Source organism: Triticum aestivum, chromosome 2D, assembly GCF_018294505.1.
Source record: "Triticum aestivum cultivar Chinese Spring chromosome 2D, IWGSC CS RefSeq v2.1, whole genome shotgun sequence".
NCBI lineage: Eukaryota > Viridiplantae > Streptophyta > Magnoliopsida > Poales > Poaceae > Triticum > Triticum aestivum.
In genome coordinates, this window is record NC_057799.1 from 59282492 (window position 1) to 59307450 (window position 24959).

Here is a 24959-nt window from a genome sequence, read left to right on the forward strand (position 1 = left end):
CCTCCTAGGCATAACTTTTATCCAATTCTTTATATTTATCTGACATTGTTTGGTTGTAGAGAGCTAGATAGTTTTTGTTGTGTGTTGTTTCGAAGTTAGGTTGGACTGGGTGATCGACCTGTGTTCTTTCTAGTTACCTTGTACAGTATCGTGCTCGTGAGTTTTCCATCTGGAATTTTGTACATTTTTCTATTGATATGCTTTGCATCCTAGGAGAAGTATCAGATTGTTGGCGCGTTTCCTGGGCGCCGCCGGGGCCTTGGGCTAGCAAGCGGAGTCTGTGTTCTGTATCAGCGCCTGGGAAGCTGTAAGCTGTAGGCTTGCGGTCGAGGCAATGGGAAAATTGAGTGGGGAGAGGGGGGAGGAGCACCGGAGATTAGGGGAAGGAAGCCATTGTTGGGGCTCCCCATGCTAGCTAGGTGTTTTGGGCCTGCTGCGTCTGCTCCGCGTGTGACATGTGAGAGGGAAGAGTTGACGTGTCGCACCGCATGACGGGGTCAGTTTTCACCCCACACTTCATACCTCACTCGTGCTCTATGGGTGGCCAGGTGCTTCCCGCAGGATTCAACTCGGTTTATTCTAGCATTACACTATTTTGTCAGCATGCAAATCAAATAGCGGAATATGTTCTCTCTCTCAAGAAGAATAAAGATGCAACATTAGGTGTAACCGTGTATGTGTGATCTCTCTTCCGCTCGAGCTTTAGGTCGACAGAGGTCATGGCCTATTGTTTCAACATCTAAACTTCTTAGAAAATGGTGTACACACTTTTGATATAAAAATGGTTTACACACATCACATCCTTTTGGGAGCAAGTATTACTCTGTTGGCGAAATAACTTATCTTGTTGAACCGGAGAGTGATTTTCCTGTGACATAAGGCAAACTTATCTAACATAACAACCCAACACAAATAAGGAGCGAGCGAAAAGAAAGTGGCAGCAAAAAATATCACAGCGCAAATCAATGGTGAAATAACTTACCTAGACCAACTAGATAAGTTATATTGCACAACTTGACAACAAATCAAGAATGAAGGGCACATAAAGAAATCATTTTCTCATTTAATCCATGGAAACAGAGGTGACAAGTAGACCTAGCAAGACTGACCAAGTTCTAGTGAACTCGGTTTCTTCTAGCATTACACTATTTTGTCAGCATGCAAATCAAATAGCGGAAGATGTTCTCTCTCTCTCTCAAGAAGAATAAAGATGCAACTTTAGGTGTAACCGTGAATGTGTGATCTCTCTCCCTCTCGAGTTTCAGGTCGACAGAGGTCATGGCCCATTGTTTCAACATCTGAACTTCTTAGAAAATGGTGTACACACTTTTGATATAAATATGGTTTACACACATCACATCCTTTTGGGAGCAAGTATTACTCGGTTGGCAAAATAACTTATCCTGTTGAACTGGAGAGTGATTTTCCTATGACATAAGGCCAACTTATCTAACATAACAACCCAACACCAATAAGGAGCGAGCACAAAGAAAAGTGATAACAAAAAATATCACAGCGGAAATCAATGTTGAAATTACTTACCTAGCAGACCAACTAGATACGTTATATTGCACAACTTGATAGCAAATCAAGAATGGAGGGCGCATAAAGAAACCATTTTTCATTTAATCCATGGAAACAGAGGTGACAAGTAGACCTAGCAAGACTGACCAAGTTCCAGTGAACTCGGCTTCTTCTAGCATCACACTATTTTGTTAGCATGCAAATCAAATAGCAGAAGATGTTCTCTCTCTCTCTCTCTCTCTCTCTCTCTCTCTCTCTCTCTCTCTCTCTCTGAAGAATAAAGATGCAACTTTAGGTGTAACCGTATATGTGTGATCTCTCTCCCGCTCGAGCTTCAGGTCGACAGAGGTCACGGCCTGTTGTTTCAACATATGAACTTCTTAGAAATAGTGTACACACTTTTGATATAAAGATGGTTTACACACATCACATCCTTTTGGGAGCAAGTATTACTCGGTTGGCAAAATAACTTATCATGTTGAACTGGAGAGTGATTTTCCTGCGACATAAGGCCAAGTTATCTAACATAACAACCCAACACAAATAAGGAGCGAGCACAAAGAAAAGAGACAACAAAAAATATCACAGCGCAAATCAATGGTGAAATAACTTACCTAGCAGACCAACTAGATAAGTTATATTGCACAACTTGACAGCAAATCAAGAATGAAGGGCACATAAAGAAATCATTTTTTCATTTAATCCATGGAAACATAGGTGACAAGTAGACCTAGCAAGACTGACCAAGTTCCAGCGAACTCGGTTTCTTCTAGCATTACACTATTTTGTCAGCATGCAAATCAAATAGCAGAAGATGCTCTCTCTCTCTCTCTCTCTGAAGAAGAATAAAGATGCACCTTTAGGTGTAACCGTGTATGTGTGATCTCTCTCCCGCTCGAGCTTCAGGTGGACAGAGGTCACGGCCTGTTGTTTCAACATTTGAACTTCTTAGAAAATGGTGTACACACTTTTGATATAAGGATGGTTTACACACATCGCATCCTTTTGGGAGCAAGTATTACTCGGTTGGCAAATAACTTATCTTGTTGAACTGGAGAGTGATTTTCCCGTGACATAAGGCCAACTTGTCTAACATAACAGCCCAACGGAAATAAGGAGCGAGCACAAAGAAAAATGACAACAAAAAATATCACAACGCAAATCAATGGTGAAATAACTTATCTAGCAGACTAACTAGATAAGTTATATTGCACAACTTGACATCAAATCAAGAATGAAGGGTACATAAAGAAATCATTTTTCATTTAATCCATGGAAACAGAGGTGCCAAGTAGACCTAGCAAGACTGAACAAGTTCCAGTGAATGATTCGGTAAAAAGATGCTCGTACAAAAGTAAATGTTTATACTGGAGGTAATGAACCAAGCATGCAAACTTCACAACTACTATCACACCACGTAGGGGGAAATAATGTATATCGGAAATGTAACTACATGCCTAACATCTCTTAGGCATCAACAATATTAATAGCATGGGAGAACTCATGAGAAGAGAGTCTACTTCTTTGGCAATCATAAAATGGTCTGAAGGAGCCGAACTGCTGAACTAATCTGCTGCACACGAACAAGTGAAATAAGGCATCAACAATATTAGTAGCATGGGAGAACTCATGATAGCAGAGTCTACTTTGTCAAACAGAAAATAGTCTGAAGGAGCGGAACCGCTGAACTGATCTGCCGCACACGAACAAGTGAAATGAGCCATCTTACAATGATGAAGTGTAGAAATACATGAAAGATTGGCACACCAAGTAGATAAGTTATATTTCATAACTTAACAGCAAATCAAGAATGAAGGGCACATAATATCATTTTTTCCATTTAATCCATGAAAACAGAGGTGACAGGTAGACCTAGCAAGACTGATCAAGCATGCAAAAGTAAATGTTCCAGTGAGTGATTCGGTAAAAAGATGCTCGTACAAAAGTACTCCCTCCATTTCTAAATATAAGCCTTTTTGGAGATTTCAATACAGATACATATCCATGTATATAAATGTATTTTAGAGTGTAGATTCACTCATTTTTCTCCATATGTAGTCCATATTGGAATCTCCAAAGGCTTATATTTAGGAATGGAGGGAGTAAATGTTTATACATGAGGTAATGAACCAAGCTTGCAAACTTCACAACTACTATCACATCATGTGGGGAAAATAATGTATATCACAAAGTAACTTCACGCCTAACATCTCTCACGCATCAGCAATATTAACAACATGGGAGAACTCATGATAACAGAGTCTACTTACTTTGGCAAACAGAAAATGGTCTGAAGGAGCCAAACCGCTGAACTAATCTGTTGCACACGAACAAGTGATAAGTCATCTAGCAATGATAAATTATAGGAATACAGGAAAGATTGGCACACCAAGTAGATAAGTTATATTGCACAACTTAACAACAAATCAAGAATGAAGGGCACATAAAGAAATTATATTTTTCATTTAATCCATGGAAACATAGGTGACAAGTAGACCTAGTAAGACTGAAGGTAATAACCAAGCATGCAAACTTCACGACTATTATCACATCACGTAGGGGAAATAATGTATATCACAAACGTAACTACACGCCTAACATCTCTCAGGCATCAGCAATATTAATAACACAGAAGAACTCATGATAACATAGTCTATTTACTTTGGAAAACAGAAAATGGTCTGAAGGAGCCGAACTGCTGAACTAATCTACTGCACACGAACAAGTGAAATAAGTCGTCTACCAATGATAAAGTGTAGGAATTCAGGAAGGATGATCACACCAAGTAGATAAGTTATATTGCACAACTTAACAGGAAATCAAGAATGAAGGGCACATAAAGAAATTATTTTTCCATTTAATTCTTGGAAACAGAGGCGACAAGTAGACCTAGCAAGACTGACCAAGCATGCAAAAGTAAATGTTTCAATGAGTGATTCTGTAAAAAGATGCTCGTGCAGAACTAAATGCTTATACAAGAGGTAATGAACCAAGCATGCGAACTTCACAACTACTATCACATCACGTAGGGGAAAATAATGTATATCACAAACCACAAATGTAACTACATGCCTAACATCTCTCGGGCATCAGCAATATTAACAATATGGGATCAGAGACTACTTTGGCAAACAGAAAATGGTCTGAAGGAGCCGAACCGCTAAATAATCTGCTGCACACGAACAAGTGAAATACGTCATCTAACAATGATAAAGTGTAGGAATACAGGAAAGATTGGCAGAAAGATTAAATCTCGAGAGAAAGGCAGGGGGCACAAAAAGAAGACATGTTCTCCCTTGTCTCTATGGGAACAGAGATGCAATATATCCATACATATATTTCAAGCCTTCTTGAGTGTGCAAAATGCTTTGTTCGGTAACTTCTAAACAGTTTGAGCTACCACAAGATACTAATCTCAAATCAAATAAGATGCATTCACAACTTGTAAGGATGTTTTGTTCAATAACTTGTAAATGATGTCTAATAGATAAGTTGCACTCTAATGATGTTTAATAGATAAGCTGCACTCTAAGACATGCAACTGAAATGACTATGCAACGACTCTCTATGTAGCAGCTGAAGAATATTATCCAAGAAATGACATAGATGTATACCTAAGTCAGCCATTCTAGCCAGCTGCCTTCTTAACCACATGATGTGACTTGATGGATTGGTGCTGAGGAAAATCTCTCTATTATGTTCATTCATGGAAACATCGAAGGCATGTACCTTTTCTTCAGTTATAGCTCTTCCATTTCATTCGCCACAACAATGCATTTCTTAATTGGTCTCATAGTGTTGATCGGAGAATGAGCAAGTATACCGGAGGGGAAGTCCATGGCGTGCCAGGCGGTCTAAATTCCGGCACCAATTTCTAGATGCTAGCCAGGCAAAGAACCTACAAGAAAGGGGGACCTTAGAGTGTCAGATCGGCTTAGTTGCCGGCTCCTTCCGCCGGATAGAGAAGAGGGTAGCGTAGGATGTATGGGCTGAGAAATAACTACTGCCTTCTCAAGCCCATTGCACCCCATTCGGCGGATCATGCACACGCTGAAGACCACCAACACACTCAAAAATGGAGAGAAACTACTAGAGGTGTGTATCCGTCTAGCCCGAGATTGATAATCCATGCACCTGCTATCGCCAGCATCAGCCTAGATGGACAACCCTAGCCGAGATGACTGTCTTGACCAACAGAGCCCCCCGGGTAGCGATGCCGCTCTCCAAGAGGGCAGCCTGGCGAATACTGCTTGTGGAGGCAAAGGGGCAACCCGAGGTATCTAAACGGGAACTAACCCATCTCACAGCCCAGAGTCGTTGCCACCAGCTCCACCTGCTACAATGAGCACCTGGAAGCTAGAGATGCGATTCTTTTGTGCCCTGTGGGCGGTGTGAATCTTGACGAAGGCAGTGTTAGTTTCCCTCTCCTTGAGCCAGCCGAAACGGACACGCTGTCGCGGGACTGAGCACTTGAGGGATGCAAGGCCAAGATAGGCGCGGTGCAGCTCACGGCGTAACCAGCTCTTGGATGGCGATAACGGGCGGGAATCCTGCGCCACGTCCAGCCGATAAATGACCTCCCTCACCATCATGACCAGCAAAGACATATCGCCCGTGGAACGCGCCCCCCAACTTTGGACACGGCGGGCGGTGATCTTGAGACTTGCATAGATCCTACGAAAAGGATACATGTCCGGCGGCATAGAGTTCAAGGAGGCTTTCATAGTTTCTAGGAACCCATCGAGCTTAGGCCAAACATGCTCAAAGTGAAACCGACGCTTTGCCATGTGTTCTGGGAGAACTATCGAGGATCAACGGGCAGTGATCAGATGTAGCAGTAGCCATGTAGAAGAGCATGTGATGAGGGCTGGTAGCCTCCCAAGAAGGGGTACAGAGCACCCTGTCTTTCCTCACCAAGGTGGGATTAGCCTGTTCATTAGACCATGTATATCACCTCCCACGAAGATAGATATCCCGTAGGGCATGGTCGGAGATGAATCGGCGGAATCTACCCATGGTGCGGTGATTAAGACGCACGTTGTTCTTGTCTGCGCTTTGTAAAATTTTCCATCACTGATCAATAAAGCTTGGAGGTTTTCTCAAAAACGGGACCAGCAAACTCCTCCATTGGGTAGCGAGGCGAATCTCCCAAGAGGGCAGCCTGGCTGAATATGGAAATTGATTGACATGTGGCTTACAGAGGCAGAGGGGCAACCTGAGGATTTTTCAACTTTTATATAAACATGATTTACACACATCTACAACTATTTGGGTGAAATTTCAAGCTGACTACAAAATAAGTCTCGGGAGTGCGCCACATGGTCTCATTGTTCACAAGCTGCCCCAAGGTCAAAATGTAATGAAGTGGTATGCCCACATTTCATAGAAATCCATTACATGTAAGCCACCATGTGGACACCGGGTTCGGTGGTTCCAAACAATGTCCTTGTTGTCATAGACGACCACAACCGCAAAGGTTGGATATCGAATCTTGATTACATGGAAGTTCATTTGTCTCCCTTTGCTAATGGTTAATTAAGTCTCCTTAGCTGGGGGCGTTAGGGGACTTTTTGTTTGTAAATTGTCGTCGTCGACAAGAAGGGCCCAATGATCTGGGTTTAAAATGTGCCATTGAACTTGGGGGAACTGCACTCAACCATGGACATTACTCTACCCCCCCCCCCCCCCCCGCCCCGCGAAAGATAATCTGGGTAAAACTGCCTTTGCATCCAAGGAAGTTCGGCTCAACTACCACCATCGGTCACACTCATGAGTTGATAACCCTTTTCTCCCCGAGATGATGAGAACGCTTGCAGATTACCTGTTACCCAAGTGAAAAATATTTGTGTGAGTCCTATGCTTCGATAAATTTGTGAGATATCCATTATTCTATGCTTTGGTGTGTAGTCCATGTGGAGATCTAAAATCATCCTAATCCGTATAAGAAATGCAGCGGAGAAAAATAATACCCAAATTTGCAAATTTGGCTAAACAATCTTCAGGTAATGCATATATAATCACACGTAGGTACTAAACATCCCAATCTTGTGTTGTGGTACATACTACTACATACTACCAGATACATGATATATCCAGTTGAGTCATGTTGTCCTGTCTAGCACTCATTTCCTCGAATGGAGAAAAGAAACAAAAAATTACACTGCAAAGGAAAAGTAGCTGCATTTGAGGGCCAATCTAGAAGTTCAGATGTCTGAGGATTCAATTCAGATGTCTAAAGAGCCAAAATTACTTTCAACCTTCCTTTCAAAAGCAATAAGGTTCTGACCTTTGATATTAGAAATCCACTAGTAGACAGGTACTGACCACCTCTAATATGTCCCTTGTAAACCAGCTGGTTATGGGATAGGTCAAGGTCTTAGGTGTCGGTGACTCGACGGACGTGCTCATTTTGGATGGGACAGCAAGCCAGTCTCTTCCAATCTTGGAAATGAGCGATGGGGATAGTCAGTGAGTGAAGGCTCTCTGGCCGGGGCAAGGATACACGTCAGGTGGTGTTTCCTGTGTAAACCACAAAGTAGACGCTATCTCGGCATGAGAAGAGACGAGCTCGTGTCTTGTCATACCAATTAACTCACTGCTCCCATGTAACTTTGGTTTGAATCTTTCAAGGTTACAACCCGTAGCTGGAAATACAAATACCATCGGCAAAGAGAAAGGGGGACACACAGGTGTGTGTGTGTGTGTGTGTGTGTTCAAATTCACTATTAATTTATTAAAGGTTGGTTATGGACACAAGTATATATCAACCCTTGGATTGTCACATATTCTATGCATACAATATCCTGGGGGAGTTTATTATGTCATGCATCTTCTTAAGTGGGTTATAAAACGAATTTTTTCTCAAAAATACAAAAGTAGAAGTTTCGGCCACAAATGACCGTTTGATTCTATTATAAGAATCTTGCATATCCATTGGAATTTAAAAGTAATAAAAATGGGAACTTGCGTAACGTGTTTGGATATGAGATCTCTTTGGATATTGTAAACCGGAGGTGTGTGCATTTTATTCTTGCATTTCGAAAAGTTTTCAAGCAAGAATCACATGCATTTTTTTGTCATAGTTTACAGGCATCTGATGCAATATGGCATGGGCTGCATTTGTGTATCATATTGTTAATGAGTAAGCAAAAGAAGGGATCGTTGTTAATAAGGATGACCTTTTGGACATTTCTTTGTTTAGGAAAACACACTATACTTGAAGTTTTTTACATTGTGTAACACACCCTTTATCGATGGATCAGTAATATTGAATGTTGGTCGTACCTCCTTGGAGGAAATTAAGTTGCAGAATATTAAAAGAGCTCCAATATATATCTTTGGACTAACAATGTAATATATTCTATGGATACATTAATGCATCTGCTTAAGTGTGATTATAAACTGAAGTTTTGTTCACACATGATCGTATGAGTGTATTACAAGAAGAGAGTCCTAAAGTAATCAAAATGGGGTCTTGATTAAAATGTTTCGTTATTAAAACCTAAGGTGTGCATTTTATACTTGAATCCTGAAAACAAAAAATACAATGGTCATTAACCTACTACTAGTCTGTGCAAAGGTTTTGGTGCCCATAGAGATTGACAAAACTTCATTGAAATACCGAAGCGTTGTAGCCCATGGCTAATCCATCAGCTACAACGTGTGACATCATGCGTATTTTCTCAATGCTAATATTGGGAGCCATGGTCACCCTCGAGTATTGGAGCGGCCACACCCTACTTAACATTTGCTCGGGCTTGTGCATCCCGCTCTCGGACCATGTGCACGTTAAAGAAAGTGTCTTCGTGCTAAACAACATTGGTGGGAAGTACATCCTAATGATCCACGTCGTCACCATGTTGCCACACCGCTAGCTTGTTGCCGCACCTGTGTTGTTTGCTATAACATGTGGCCAAAACCAATATGGTGATCTAGCGCCTAGGGATGGAGTCGTAGCCGTTGAACACGATTCGGCCGTGTGAGCAGTAAGACTTGACGTACCACAACGAGTGGTTCTGCATTGCCACCTCAATAGAGGAGCTCTTGTATGAGTACCTCTTTTGATAGAAAACCCAAACCACGTTGGCTACTGTAAGGGCCTGACAACACAAAGGAAATGCGCCCCGATACTATTGAGGTCGTTGTGGCCTCCCAAAGAAGGGACATGTCTGCTCTTTTGCTGGTGGATCGTCTTCAGCGCGGGTGGTGCAGGGCTGAGAAGAAGTGGCACCACTAATGGACCCTGCTGGCGCCAAGGAGGACGACATCACTGCTCTACCCAATGACGTCCGCGGCACCATCATCTCCATGTTCCACATCTATGACGCCAAAGACATATATACAAGCCATATCCCAGGGTGGAAACGCCTCTGGCACGAATCCATCCCGCTCAACCTTGATGACCATGACCTCCAGAAAAGGGTGTGGGGAGAAAACCTAGTCGACCTCATCTCGGACATCCTCAAGGCTCCACGCCAGGTGCACGCTCGTCGTCTTTGTCAACACGTTATGTCGCCACTCCGGCGACTGAGACCGCTACCACATCTTCAACAAATGGTTATGATCCAAGGTTCTCGATCACCTCAAGGAGTTCGATTTCAGCTACCTTTAGGTGAACAACACCTAACCACTTTAGGATGGCGAGTCGATGCCCTCGCTGTATGTAGCCTTCCATGCTGAAGTTCTCCTCTCTCTGTGTCACATGCTTTGGCTGCTGCCGTTTCCCCGAGGATCACTTGGGTGGCCACAATTTTCAAATCTTATCGAGCTCACTCTCTGTTGGATCACAAACTCTGAGAACACACTCCATGCCATGATCGCCACATCTCCTAATCTTAGGAACTTGGCGTTGAGCTCCCATCTTTTTGAGAAAATGCCTTTCCCACTTTTGCAATAAAAGTGTTTTGTGCACTCTACAACGTCTTAAAGAACCCTCAAGAACGCATATGTGGGACGTGAGCGCATTACTCATTACCCAAGTGAATAAAGTGTGATATACATTACCCTAGTGAAAAAGTGTGATATACATTACCCAATTTCAGTGGAGTTTTAACGTAATCATTCTAAGGGTCAATTTCAGCGTGAGAAATGTAGCAAGGAAAAGTCTGCAAATTTAGCTGAATCAATCTTTCAGGCAATTCACATATAACAACCCATACGTACGCCGCGTCATACAACTTACATAATACAATGCACATGACATATATCCCACTAAGTCCCTTTGTCTTGTTGAGCATATATATCATCGAACAAAGAAAACAAAATGGAATGATTTACTTAATCTGAGTTTACTACTTCAATGTGGTTGTTTTCATACCTTCTCCCTTGTTTCTTGGATGCTTGCTGCATAAATGTTGTCATTCAATGCTTGGGATTTACACGACCTCTTACAACGTACATTTTTTAAGGACTTCATTAAGCAAATTATAACTTAATGTTAAACTCAAATTTCTACTGTCCCTAAACTCATGATGGTAGAGAGGACAACATAGTAAGGGCTTCTCCCATGAAGAAATTGACTGGTAGAAAATACAACATAGTAAGTGCTTCTTCCATGAAGAACATTGAACGTGGTTGCTTAAATGAAGAAAGTACGGTGAGTGGAGTAAATCTAGCAGTTAAAATAAACAAGTCAGTTGTTGCTAAGGCTGAATTTTCTGACGAAAGCTTTGTCATAAAGAATTTAGATGATGAAAGAAGGGAGATGGCCACTCGCCGCTGACCTTTGCTCCTCCAGACGTCCTTCTTCCTCTCCTGAGCTCTTCCCATGGCCGCCGTCGTCCATTGCTGCTCCGACCATGGCACTTGGGCGCGTCTCCTCCAAACCCCATAAGGATTGAGGTAGGGGAACGGGGCGAACGCGGCTTTCGGCATCGACTCGAGGTAGGGCTCGGCTAGAGAGGACATGGATGGGCGAATCCGGACATGGCGGCATGATCCGGTCTGGTTCTGGCCGGATCCGGAGTCCGGCGGTAGCAGGAAGACAACATGGCGTCTGGGAAGCTTTGTGGCACCATGGCATCGATGGAGCTCCAGGAATGAGGCGCGATCAATGTGGCGGCGACCATGGCTGCTTTGGCATACCTGTGGGACGAGAGAGACAATAGATTGAGAGGGCGTAGGGACAGGAGAGGGAGAAGGGAGATGCACTGGAGTCCTGCTGGTGACCCAACACGGTCCCCCGACACCGGTGAACTCAACCTCGCTGACGGGGCTGTGTTTTTATTTTTATATTTATCAACCTCTTTGTCGCAAGTCTAAAAAAGTTGTAGGCAGAGAGTTGTCGTTAAACGACATTCTGTGAAGTTTATTTTCTTCGCCGCCAGCTACGTTCTCACTAACAGCAAAGAGGTTTGGCTGACGACAAAGACTTTGCCTTCTGTCCGACTAAAATTAAGCTCACGACAAATGTTCTCTTTGCCGATTTATTCTTTGTCGACATTGTTTGCCCTCATCAAGCTGACAACAAAGTCTTTGCCATCTGTTTTCAAGCCTTTGTCGTCTGTCCTTGGCTGACGGCAAATTTCCTGATTCCTGTAGTGTCTTCTTCCATGATGAACATTGAACGCTTAAATGTAACGCCCCGAGTCCGATGCGCCAGGTGTCCTTCGTTTATTCGTCTCGTTGCCATGTCATTTGCTTGCGTGTTGCATTTTGCCATGTCATCATGTGCATTTCATCTGCATGTTTTTCAAAACTTGCATCCGTTCGGTCCTAGTTCTCTCCGTTGTCCGCTCTGAGCCCAGACACACTCACACGCGCCCGCGGCATGTCCGAAATATTATTTTATAAGTGGCATAAAAATGTTCTCGGAATGGGATGAAAGTTGACGTGCGGTGTTGTTGTGTTGTCAGTAGACCGCCTGCCAAATTTCGTCGCATTCGGAGTCCGTTTGATAGCCCAATCGTCATCCGTAGCGGCACCGTTGCCGGGCTATTCGTCAGACGTTTTCAGTCACCGGAAACCCGTGCCGGGCTGCATTTCTCCTCTCTCCTCTCAGCCCAACCCACTCTCCACAGCCCACCTGCAGCCCACTAGACCCATCCTAAACCCCCCCTCCGACCGGAACCGTTCGATTGCGATCGGAGGGTCCAGAAGGCCCCCAAACCCCCCAAAACCCTAGCAAACTGCTATATATAGCCCCCTCCATCCATTTTTGGGCATCACCTAGCCTGCACCTACCTCTAGCCTCTTTCCTCCTCGAATTCCGTGCGCAACCGCTTCCCCCGCCGCCTAGTGTCGCGCCCCCGTCCAGCTAGCGCCGCCGCAGCCGTCGAACCGACCAATGGCGTCGTGCCACGTCGCCTCCACCGCTTCCCCTATCTCCCACCTCGCGCCGGCCCTCCTGAGCCCATCTGGGCCCGGACGAGCCCGCACCGCCGCCCACGCCCGCGGGAGCGTCCCGTCCCCTCGCCTGAGCGCTCGTCGCCCGCAGCCACCCACTACAAGAAATATGTCAACTTGTGACCTTCTGCCAGTGACCCTGGAAGAATTGGTCGTAAATCTACGACCATTTCAGACCAATTGGTCAAAAGTTGTTCGAGGGGCTACAAACCCTAAACCATAACGACCATTTTGGTCAAAAAGGTCGGAATTTCCTTACACGAAATGGTCGCAAAGCAGACAACACTGGTCCGCTGCCTTATATTTGTCGGTTACAACCAATCTAAATTGGTCATGACCTTGCAAATTGTGGTGCATTGCTATGACTGGGCGCCATCTCATCACTTTTTTCGATGTGTCGTGCTTAGTTGTCTTTTTTTTATACCAATTTTGCACATGTGTCCTGCTTAGGTGTCATTTTTGCTTATGTGTCAATTTTGCATATGGTTGAACCAGACTCAGCTGACCCAACCCCCACCCGGCTTGCTGGCCAGTCAGACCCGCCATGCTGGGCCACCCTACTGACATGCAGGACCCGCCATGCGGGACCCACCTACCTTAGGTGCAAGACTGACATGGGGACCCAGGACCCTCAAAGATGCAAGAGTGACACGGTGGAGTAGTGGTGAATAATGGAACAAAAATATGGCAACGGAGAGCGTCGAACCCGCGCCCCCTTCCTACAGATCGAGCCATACCACCACACCACTTGGTCGCTGGTGTTAGCCTATCTCACACAATCCCCTTAAAGCACAAGGAAAGTTGCTGCGCCTGGGCCTTTTTGGACAAGGCCACATGATTTTTTTTCTTTTAACAATTTCATTGTGTCGACTGGGCCGACAACCGATGGGCCTGTCAAAGGTCTATCTCGTGGCAAATGTGGGCTTCCCACAACTTTGAGTCCACATAAAATAGTGGGAGTTCAAATCTATCTCAAAAAATAAAGGGAGTTCAAACAAAAAAATGAAGTCTAAAATGTAATTGCACCATCAATATTGCGTATGACCTCGGATCAATATTATCAAAAAAATGTTAACAAAACATTTGAAAATGTTAATAAATCTTTGAGAAAATGTTGACCATGTATTAAAAATTGTTAATCTTGTATTTGAAAATTGTTAATGAAGCATTTAAAAATGTTAGATTGTTTAGAGAAAAAATGTTGACCGTGTATTAAAAAACATGCATTGAAAAACTATTAATCAAGCATTTCAAACATATTAAAAATGTGTAAAAATGTTCAACATGTATTTCCAAAAAGGTTAATCATGTATTTCAAAAACAACAAAAAATGTCTATTTGAAAAGTTTCACGCGTATAAAATCATGTATTTAAAAAATGTTAAACATATATAAACAATATGTACAATGTGTGTTAGAAAATGTAGACATTTGTTCAAAAACTTAGGCATGAAAACATTTATTAAAAATGTTAATGATGCACTTAAAAATTTTAAGTATGTATACCTTATTTCTCAGAATACTTTTTTGAAATAATTTCCGTATTCCAAATTTGTAATTTTTAATAAAAAATGATTTGGTCCAAATTGGCAACAAATATTTGGAAGGTTCTTCACTAAAAAAACTCATTTTGGGCGCTCGAAAAATGGGAAATGATTTTTTTTGAATTTTTCATGCTCGTTTCAGAATGTGGTCAAAACTGCGGGCATGACCGTTCCTAGCTAGTGGTTGAATCATCAAAAGCTTTAGTGTTTCTATGATTAAATAGATACTTATGTACCTAGAAATAATTTTTTGAAAAAATAAATAGCAAACTATAAGGCAGCTGCAGTTCAAATTTGACCCGCTTCCTGCTGAATCGGCGGAAATTTGTCTATTTCACCAGAGGTGGATCAAAACTTATGACACCCAACCATTTGGTAAATCGTGGTTTAAATATGTCCTAGTATTTTAGAAAATTGATTTGGTCCAATTTTGCAACAATTATTTGGTAGGCCCTTCACAAAAAATCTCATTTTGGTCACTCAAAAAATGAAAAATGAAATTTCCGTGCAAAGAAGAAGAAAACTTCCTTAGTTAACATTGTTTTGCCATTCCAATATGCACCCTTATGCACAATATTAGATCATTTAAACAAACTATGCCATGAATTTGGCCATAAGATTGAGCATTTGGGTTGAAAGCCATGAATCTTCACACATGATAGCTCATTTCTAAGAACACTTTTTAAAAATAATTGTCGTATTACAAGTTTATTATTTTTCCTGTTAACTTGGTCACATGTAATGACACAATGCGAAGGTTTTCAATTTTTTTGATTTTATTTGAATTTTTTATGCCCGTTTCAAAATCCGGTCAAAACGATGGGAATGACCGTTCCTAGCTAGTTGTTGAATCTTGAAATTTTTTTGGTGTTTCTATGATTGAATAGATACTTATGTACCTAGAAATGATGTTTGGAAAAAATAAATAGCAAACTATGAGGCAGCTGCAGTTCAAATTTGACTCGCTTTCAGCTGAATCGGCCGAAACTTGTCTTTTTCATGAGAGGTGGATCAAAACTTCTGACACACAAACATTTGGTCAATTGTACATTAAATATGGCCTAGTATTTTAAAAAAATTGATTTGATACATTTTTGCAACAAATATATGGTAGGTCCTTCACAAAAAAACTCATTTCGGGCACTTGAAAAATAAAAATTGTTTTTTTCACGAGAGATGGATCAAAAGCTTTTGACATGCAACTATTTGGTCAATTTCACCTAAAATATGGTCTAATATTTTAGAGTAAATGGAGTGGTGCTATTTTGGAACAAACATTTGGTAGGTTCTTCACACAAAAAAACTATTTATGCACTCAGAAAATAGAATTTTTTTGTGTAATAAAAATTAAAGCTCTATTTGGCAACAATGTTTGCCATTTCAAGAGGCACACTTATGCAAATACGAGATCATTTTGACGAACTATGCCATTGTTATGTTTTTAAAAAAATCAGATATTTGAGTCCAATTTTTTGAAATTCAAGCGCGAGACAGCCGACCAATGAGACGCGAGGAAGCATCTTCACGCGGATCATCAAATTGGACGCAGTATGAGCCGTCTATCGCGCACCCATCCAACGGTGGAGCTTCTCCCGAGTAACAAAACCCTAACCCACCCACCCACCCTCCTCGATCCCCGCCGCTGCCACCCCCACCCACCCACTCCCCCTCTCGGCCTCTGCCCCTCCCCTCGATCCCCCAGATCCGATCGAGGCATGCCCCGCCGCCACCCCCACCCACCCCCCGCTGATCCACCCTCCTCCTTCTTTCTGCAACCCATCGCCGGCACCGCAGCCTCGTCTCCACAGCGCCTCCGACGACCGCGCCCGGAGATGTCGACGGCGAAGCCCCGCCCCACCGCCACCCGCGGCGGCCCCGCCCCCGCCGCCAACCGCGGTGCACCCGCACCCGCCCCCCGCAGCCCGCGGCCGTCTCCGCCGCCCCCGCCGCCCCGGCCGCCGCGACGAAGCCCGACGTGCAGCTGCGCAAGCCCGTCTTCACCACCATCGACAAGCTGCTGCCGCAGACGCACGACCACACCCTCACCGCGCGCGTCCTCTCCGCCCGCCCGCCGCCCGCACCCGCGTCTCCGAGTGCCTCGTCGGCGACCCCACCGGCACCGTCCTCTTCACCGCCCGCAACAACCAGAGGAAGCGCCCGCTTGATCCCCCCCTCGCCCGTCTCATCTGTTCTGCTTTGCTTGCCACGTGAGTCAATGTACCTTGCCTCTGTCCCTTAGTTTGGTGGACAAATGAATGGATGGATTCGCCCTGTGCTGCTTGCTTGCTGGGAACGGCCTCCCCTAGTAGATTATTCAACTGCTTGCTTCTCCTCACGTGATATGTAGATGGTTTATGTATAGATCTACTTGCTGCTGTGGCTTCTGTCCTGTTGTATGGAGCAGTTTCATCTTCCTGCATTGTTGTTTATGTTGTTACACGCTTGTTGATCCATCAGCTGTTTGGGGACAGAAGATTTCTTACCATGGGTGCAGTCATCATTTCGTTTTCTGATCCATTGGTGTTGGTAGCCATGTACTGGGTCCTGCATTGTGGGAAGAAAGCCTTCAAATCGGCTTGTAGGTACATGACGATTTTCAAGGGACATGTATTAGCTTACATTGTTGTTTAAGCTATGTGTGTGTGCTTATTTATTCATGAACCGTTGGGGAATCAGTTTCATTAGCCATGTGTATGTATAAACTAGTATTGGTTTGAATGCATACGTTTCCCTGTGGAATGCAGGTTAGCCTGCATCAGGGAAAGTATCTGTTAAATTGACTGACTTGTGCACTTATGATCTGAATGTCCATGGACAAAATTGCAAGTTAGAGCATATAATTGGGTGTATGCTTAACTGGTGTAAAACTCGCATCTGGAGGACATGCTGCATTGTTGTTTAAGCTGTGGAGTAACTAATTAACCGCCCCCATCCCCCTCCCCATCTCATCCGCTCTGCTTTGCTTGCCCCGTGAGTCAATGTACCTTGCTTCCTGCTTATGTTTGGTGGACGGACGGATGGATTTGCCCCGTGCTGTTTGCTGGGAACGCCCTCCCCTAGTATAGTTTTTAGATGATCTGTGTAGATCTACTTGCTGTTGTGGCTTCTGTCCTGTTGGATGGAGCAGCTTTATCTTCCTGCGCTTGCTGCATTGTTGTTTATGTTGTTACACGCTTGTTGATCCGTCAGACTCCACGGCTGCTCCGCAGCGTCTACACATGTCAGTTTTATTATCAAAATCTGAACTGCAGTAGTCATAATATTGGGCTGTTGGGAGCCTCACCTTTTTGTGCACAATACATTTAGCACACATATCCACACTGAGTGCTTATGAAATAGCTATGTGTCCTGCACAATAAGTGCTTGTTCATGTTTGGTTTTCCCTAAACTTTGTTTGTATGCTTGAGAGCAAATTTAGTTGATTCTTTGATGGAGCACTAAGACTATGCATGGAACATTAGTTTTTAAGATCTAAAACTGCTCGTCGTTCATGTGATGATGTAGTTTAGTAGATCTCAACTGAACCATGTCTGTATTATGTGCCAGTGTAGCTGTACTGATTCTTTGGTTTTCATCCGTGCAGCAGAGGACAAGGGCGTCATGGCCAACCAAGGCGCATGGTGCTCGCAAGCGACGAACGGAGGCTGTTTGACATCGGCACGGAGGAGGAGGACGGGCACGGACGGAGGACAGAGCACCTCTCTTCTTCCAGGTTCTTCTCCTTATCTTCACTTAATGTATGTGCCTATGCTGCAGCTCACCCATGGTCTTGTTTGTCCTGCAGGTTAGTGAGCAGCTTCAGGAGGAGCTCAAGCACGACCACCAAGAGGCACCACCGCAGCAACAGGTAGCACGTCCATCTCCACCTCCCTCTCCCTCTGCTCCCAATCCTTTTTATTAGATAATGTTGAGTACATTCTGAACCCCCTGATGTGACACAAGTATATGCACATGCTATGATTTAAGTGTTGCTTGTGTATGGTAAATAGGTTGAGCACCCACCGCTGTTTGATACTATTTTGTTTAAGATTCTGTTCCTCTATGCGTGTAATCTCCAGATCATGATCAAGCATACACACACGGTTGATTTGCATGGAACGATTACTACTAACTAAAGAAGGAAGCAGACTTCTTCACATAAAGGAAGATATGTCTGTTTTAGTAATATAAACAAATAAAAAAAGATTGTTTGCATACAATCAGATCATTCTCACTTATTAGTTGAGTTCTAAGTACGTAGAATCTTTAGTTCTCTGGTTATATTATAGTCAGAATTATACTGTGTGACAATCTTTAGTTCTTGGTTATATTATAGTTAGAATTATACTGTGTGACTGAGTTCTGTTGGGAGTGTGCATGATTTTATCCATAGCTGGCACTATGGATAGAGCTTTGTGTGTAATATGGAGTTGTTCCCGTTATTGTCCAATCCATTTATGGAAGTTTTTATTGGTGTTAATATGGACCTGCACTTGTGCCATGCATATTCATATAGTCTCTATTGTCTTGTATGAATATCTCATTTTAACTAGCTCGGCTAAAAAAGCTTGGTACTAGCTGAAATCTGTTTATCATTATATAAAGAATTGTCCTTTACTCCTTTACTACTTTTTTGAATGGAATGTTCATATTATATTGGCTCCAGTTTTTGTGATTCTTCTTAGCCGATTCATGTAACAGGGAGACTGTGGAAGGCATGTTGTATTTCTGTTAGCCCAGTCCTGACTATGTCTGTCCATGAGTCCGACATTTGATCGCTGTTGAAGGAGCTCCATGCTGAAGAAGAAAACACTTGTAGAGCTTGTAACATTACTTGGAGAGCTTGTAAAGTACTGTAGAGCTTTGCATTTGTAGAGCTTGTAAAGCATCGTATACGTTAGAGCTTGTATTACGTGTCATTTGTAGAGCTTGTAGTGAATTTGGCTATTGTTATTTGAATAATTATGTGTGTTTTCTGCTTGCCTATTTAAATACTGGTTATTTTCTTACTATGAAATTCAAATATGATGTCAAATTGAAATATGAAGAATCTGAGCCTAATAGCTGGGACCCATTTATCAGAACCTGACAAGTGGGACCTGTTTGACTAATGGACCCATTTTATAAAAAAAAGAAAACTAAAACTGCTGGTACAAAAAGGCTATGGCCCAGAAAATAAAAAGGCTGAATTGTAGGGCTTGGCCCGTGTAGTTCACCAAAATTAGTAGCGAAAAAAATATAAATGGGCTGAATTAATGGGCTCGGCCCATATAAACATCGAATCGGACCGGACTGAATCTTATACACGTCAGCTTGCCACGCTGGATTCTACGTGGCTTGGGGAGGCTGCTAGTGATCAAAATTTTGGTCGAAGAACCAACGACCTTTTACATATCACAGAGAAGGTCGTTAATTTAGTTTACGACCACCAGCTTTTGACCTTCTGTTTTTGGTCAAAAAAGGTCGCAAATGAAAAACAATGACCTTTCAGTGACCAATAGTGGTGGTCGCAAGTTGACATATTTCTTATAGTGACCTCGCCAACCCCGCCGCCTCATCGGGGCCGCTCACCGACGGCCTCCAGGAACCCTGCGCTGCCGCCTCCGGCCGGCGATGCCCAGCGTCGACCCTCGCCGAGGCTCGGATCCGCCGCCTTGACCTGCTCCCTCGTTCTCGCAGAGCGCCGCCGTCCCCGGAGTCACGACCCCGCCGCCCCGAGCTCCGCCTCCGATCAGATCCGGCGGCTACGGCCTGCGCCGCCCAATTCTCCTCCTTCCCCGCCTCGCCTCTGCTGCTGCCGTCGTCACCGGCCGCCGCTGTTTCCTCCCCGATCTAGGCGGGATCGAGGACGATGACACCCGCGCCCATCTGGGCCTCCTCCTGTCTCGTGGGCCTTGTGGGCCACGCCCAACCGCCGGCCTGCCCGACCTTCTCCACCGAAGTGGGCCTCGGCCCGCTAGGTGAGCAAGCCAGCCCTGCTGCTAAACCCCGCATGTGCGGTGTTTAGCATAACATCGCTCACTCTGTTTTTTTTTCGAAATCGGCAAAGTCTGTGAATCCCAGCATCATGTATGCATGTTTGCCATGTGTTAACTTTGTGCACGTTGACCCTGTGAGGATGTGTTACATATGAAATTGTTCATCTATGAAAGTTCTAGATGACGGTGTAGTTTGCATGCATGTTACTGTCCATATTGATGCCTTAATCCTCGTTGCAAAAGTGCACAATGTTATAACCTGCTGAAAGTTGTCATAACTTGCTGATTTGTCTTTTCATAGCATTTTGTGTGTTTATCTTTTGAGCATCATGTCAACATGTTTTAGTAGCATATTCATGCCATCTTTATAGTGGTGCAATCCATGTATTTTTATGTGCCTTGTGGTGAGTGAATCAAGCTTGTGAAGTGAGCTACTTGTTGTTTCCTATTTCTGTGACTTAGTAGTTCAAAGTCTGTAACTGTTATATTATGTTGCCATGTTAATTTGATGCTACCATCATATCCATGCATAATCTGGAGATTCCTAGTTGACATGTTTTGATGTCCATATTATGCTCTATCATGCCATGCCATTTGATGCCTTATATATGTCCTGTAGCATATGTTTTCATTGCCATGAACATGCCTAAATGATGTTCCAGTTTTCTGTTAACTTCCTGATGCCATGTTGTGAGGTTGTTATTAATTAATCTATGCCTCTTTTGGAGATGCTCCAATTATATGAATTGAATTATGCTATGAATACTTTGTCCGCATGCCAAGTTTGATAATTTTGAACTTCATATGACCTCTGTTCCAAGCTTGCAAACATGTCTACTTGTTGCTGTTTGCCATGTTCACTAAATTCCACCGTCTGTGAAACTGTTATCATTTGCAATCTTGCCATGATATTTTGTGCATCTTCTAGTGGTTTCTAGCAGTAGCTCAGTGATCATGTTTTGTAGTGCTCTACCTGTACATGTTTGCCATGCCCTTTGATGCCATGAAATGTTCCTGTAGTATATACTTTTGTTGTCTCAAAATATGCATCATGAATCTGTTTTCAGCCTTACTCTGTTTTTCACCGTCTGAGAATCTGTTATGACTTGCTTACTTGTCTTGATGAATACAATTGATCTAGAGGTTATATGGAGATGCTTAGTAAGCATGTCTTGCCATGTTTAACCTGTACTTTAATGCCATGCTTTTGTTTATCTTGTTATTGCACTGTAGCATTATTGTTTCATGCCTACAACATGTCAACATGTTATTTCTGCTCACATGTATGCCCTGTTTTTTACTGTCTTAATCTGTGTTATAAAGTTGCTTGTTGGCTTGGTCATATTGGTTTAATCCTAATGCATATGAACTTGAACCTTGATGTTATTTGAAGTATGTAATCTGTACTGGAAGTGCATGTCATGTTTGTGTCCATATGTTTACTGTAGCATGTTGTTTCCTTGATTGCAAAGTGCCTAGTTGCTGTTTTGGGCAGACTGTGTTTGAAACTTGTATTGAGTGTATGTGTTGAACCGTTGCTCCGTTTTAAGCATGCTCTATATGAACTTGCTTGGTTTTGCATGTAGTTTCATCATGCCATGTTACACCCTTGTTTTGGAGTGTTTGTGATGTTGTTGTGCATGCATTTTGCATCAATGCCATGTTTAACTTGTTTTGCTCATATCTTCTAGGCCGTAGCTCCGAATTAAATGAACTTTATATGTAACTTAAGTAGAAAGACGCGTAGATCATCTTGGTGCATTTTAACTTGCTGATTAACAACTTTAACATAATGTTTTGTTCAAATCTGGACCAATTTCAAAATTTGCATATGGGGAGTTATCGGAATTGTTATATGTTGTTTCCGGCCTCATTAAACCTGCTTGAATGTGTTGTTCTTGTATGCATCATCTCTTGCCATGAGTAGCATCATGTAGACTTGTCATACATCATACTTGGTTGAGCATCATGTCATGTTATATGTTGTGCGTTTACCGTGTTGTTTGCTTCTTTCCGGTTGTGCTTCTTCTCGTTAGTTCCTGTCTCGTTGCGATCGTGAGGATTCGTTCGTCTACGCTTGGTTCGTCTACGTGGCTTCATTTTCTTCATGGAATCGTTCTTCTTCCTAGTGGGATTTCAGGCAAGATGACCGTCACCTTGGATCTCACTATTATCTTTGCTATGCTAGTTGTCTCGACGCTATCGCTATGTCGCTTCACATCAAGTGATCCAAGGCTACCACATCTTCAACAAATGGTTATGATCCCAGGTTCTCGATCACCTCAAGGAGTTCGATTTCAGCTACCTTCAGGTGAACAACACCTAACCACTTTAGGATGGCGAGTCGATGCCCTCGCTGTATGTAGCCTTCCATGCTGAAGTTCTCCTCTCTTTGTGTCACATGCTTTGGCTGCTGCCGTTTCCCCGAGGAACACTTGGGCGGCCACACTTTTCAAATCTTATCGAGCTCACTCTCCGCTGGATCACAAACTCTGAGAACACACTCCATGCCATGATCGCCACATCTCCTAATCTTAGGAACTTGGCGTTGAGCTCCCATCTTTTTGAGACCTTTCCCACTTTTATAATAAAAAGTGTTTTGTGCACTCTACAACGTCTAAAAGAACCCTCAAGAATGCATATGTGGGACGTGAGCGCATTACTCATTACCCAAGTGAATAAAGTGTGATATACATTACCCTAGTGAAAAAAGTGTGATATACATTACCCAATTTCAGTGGAGTTTTAATAATCATTCTAAGGGTCAAATTCAGCATAAGAAATGTTGCAAGGAAAAGTCTGCAAATTTAGCTGAATCAATCTTTCAGGCAATTCACATATAACAACCCATACGTACGCCGCGTCATACAACTTACATAATACAATGCACATGACATATATCCCAATCAGTCCCTTTGTCTTGTTGAGCATATATATCATCGAACAAAGAAAACAAAATGGAATGATTTACTTAATCTGAGTTTACTGCTTCAATGCTGTTGTTTTCATACCTTCTCCCTTGTTTCTTGGACGCTTGCTGCATAAATGTTGCCATTCAATGCTTGGGATTTACACGACCTCTTACAACGTACATTTTTAAGGACTTCATTAAGCAAATTATAACTTAATGTTAAACTCAAATTTCTACTGTCCCTAAACTCGTGTTGGTAGAGAGGACAACGTAGTAAGGGCTTCTCCCATGAAGAAAATTGACTGGTAGAAAAGACAACATCGTAAGTGCTTCTTCCATTGCTTAAATGAAGAAAGTACGGTGGTTGGAGTAAATCTAGCAGTTAAAATAAACAAGTTAGTTGCTGCTAAGGCTGAATTTTCCGAGGAGAGCTTTGTCATAAAGAATTTAGATGATGAAAGAAGGGAGATGGCCACTCGCCGCCGACCTTTGCTCCTCTGGACGTCCTTCTTCCTCTCCTCAGCTCTTCCCATGGCCGCCGTCGTCCATTGCTGCTTCGACCATGGCACTTGGGCGCGTCTCCTCCAAACCCCTTAAGGATTGAGGCAGGGGAACGCGGCTTTCGGCATCGACTCGAGGCAGGGCTCGGCTAGAGAGGACATGGACGGGCGAATCCAGACATGGCGGCATGATCCGGTCTCGTTCTGGCCGAATCCGGAGTCCGGTGGTAGCAGGAAGATGATGTATACTACGCAACCTTATCCTTGTAGATGTCGTTGGGCCTCCAAGTGCAGAGGTTTGTAGGGCAGTAGCTAATTTCCCTCAAGTGGATGACCTAAGGATTATCAATCCGTGGGAGGCATAGGATGAAGATGATCTCTCTCAAGCAACCCTGCAACCAAATAACAAAGAGTCTCTTGTGTCCCCAGCACACCCAATACAATGGTAAATTGTATAGGTGCACTAGTTCGGCGAAGATATGGTGATACAAGTGCAATATGGATGGTAGATATAAGTATTTGTAATCTGAAAATATAAAAACAGCAAGGTAACTAATGATAAAAGTGAGCGTAAACGGTATTGCAATGCTAGGAAACAAGGCCTAGGGTTCATACTTTCACTAGTGCAAGTTCTCTCAACAATAATAACATAATTGGATCATATAACTATCCCTCAACATGAAACAAAAGAGTCACTCCAAAGTCACTAATAGCGGAGAACAAACGAAGAGATTATGGTAGGGTACGAAAGCACCTCAAAGTTATTCTTTCCGATCAATCCATTGGGCTATTCCTATAAGTGTCACAAACAGCCCTAGAGTTCGTAGTAAAATAACACCTTAAGACACACATCAACCAAAACCCTGATGTCACCTAGATACTCCAATGTCACCTCAAGTATCCGCGGGTATGATTATACGATATGCATCACACAATCTCAGATTCATCTATTCAACCAACACATAGAACCTCAAAGAGTGTCCCAAAGTTTCTACCGGAGAATCAAGATGAAAACGTGTGCCAACCCCTATGCATAGGTTCATGGGCGGAACCCGCAAGTTGATCACCAAAACATACATCAAGTGAATCACGTGGTATCCCATTGTCACCACAGATACGCACGGCAAGACATACATCAAGTGTTCTCAAATCATTAAAGACTCAATCCGATAAGATAACTT

At 43.2% G+C, this 24959-nt stretch overlaps 1 protein-coding gene across 1 annotated transcript; it reads left to right on the top strand.

Moving 5' to 3' along the window:
* The first annotated feature begins 9759 nt into the window (after positions 1-9759).
* On the top strand, positions 9760-19373 carry LOC123055641 (uncharacterized protein C6orf132). Its single transcript, XM_044479568.1, has 4 exons — positions 9760-10002; positions 16097-16617; positions 17994-18257; positions 19091-19373. Exons 1-4 carry the CDS (start codon positions 9760-9762, stop codon positions 19122-19124), a joined length of 1062 nt encoding a protein of 353 aa, XP_044335503.1. The 3' UTR covers positions 19125-19373.
* Positions 19374-24959: the final 5586 nt, after the last annotated feature.

What these genes read in the sequence shown, in the direction of transcription:
- LOC123055641 (XM_044479568.1), top strand. Translation starts at nt 9,760, where the DNA reads ATGGACCCTGCTGGCGCCAAGGAGGACGACATCACTGCTCTACCCAAT. An exon ending in TCCTCAAGGCTCCACGCCAG is followed by an intron (nt 10,003 to 16,096) that starts GTGCACGCTCGT and finishes GCCTCTGCCCCT; the next exon opens with CCCCTCGATCCCCCAGATCC. An exon ending in AGGCACCACCGCAGCAACAG is followed by an intron (nt 18,258 to 19,090) that starts GTAGCACGTCCA and finishes TTCATGTAACAG; the next exon opens with GGAGACTGTGGAAGGCATGT.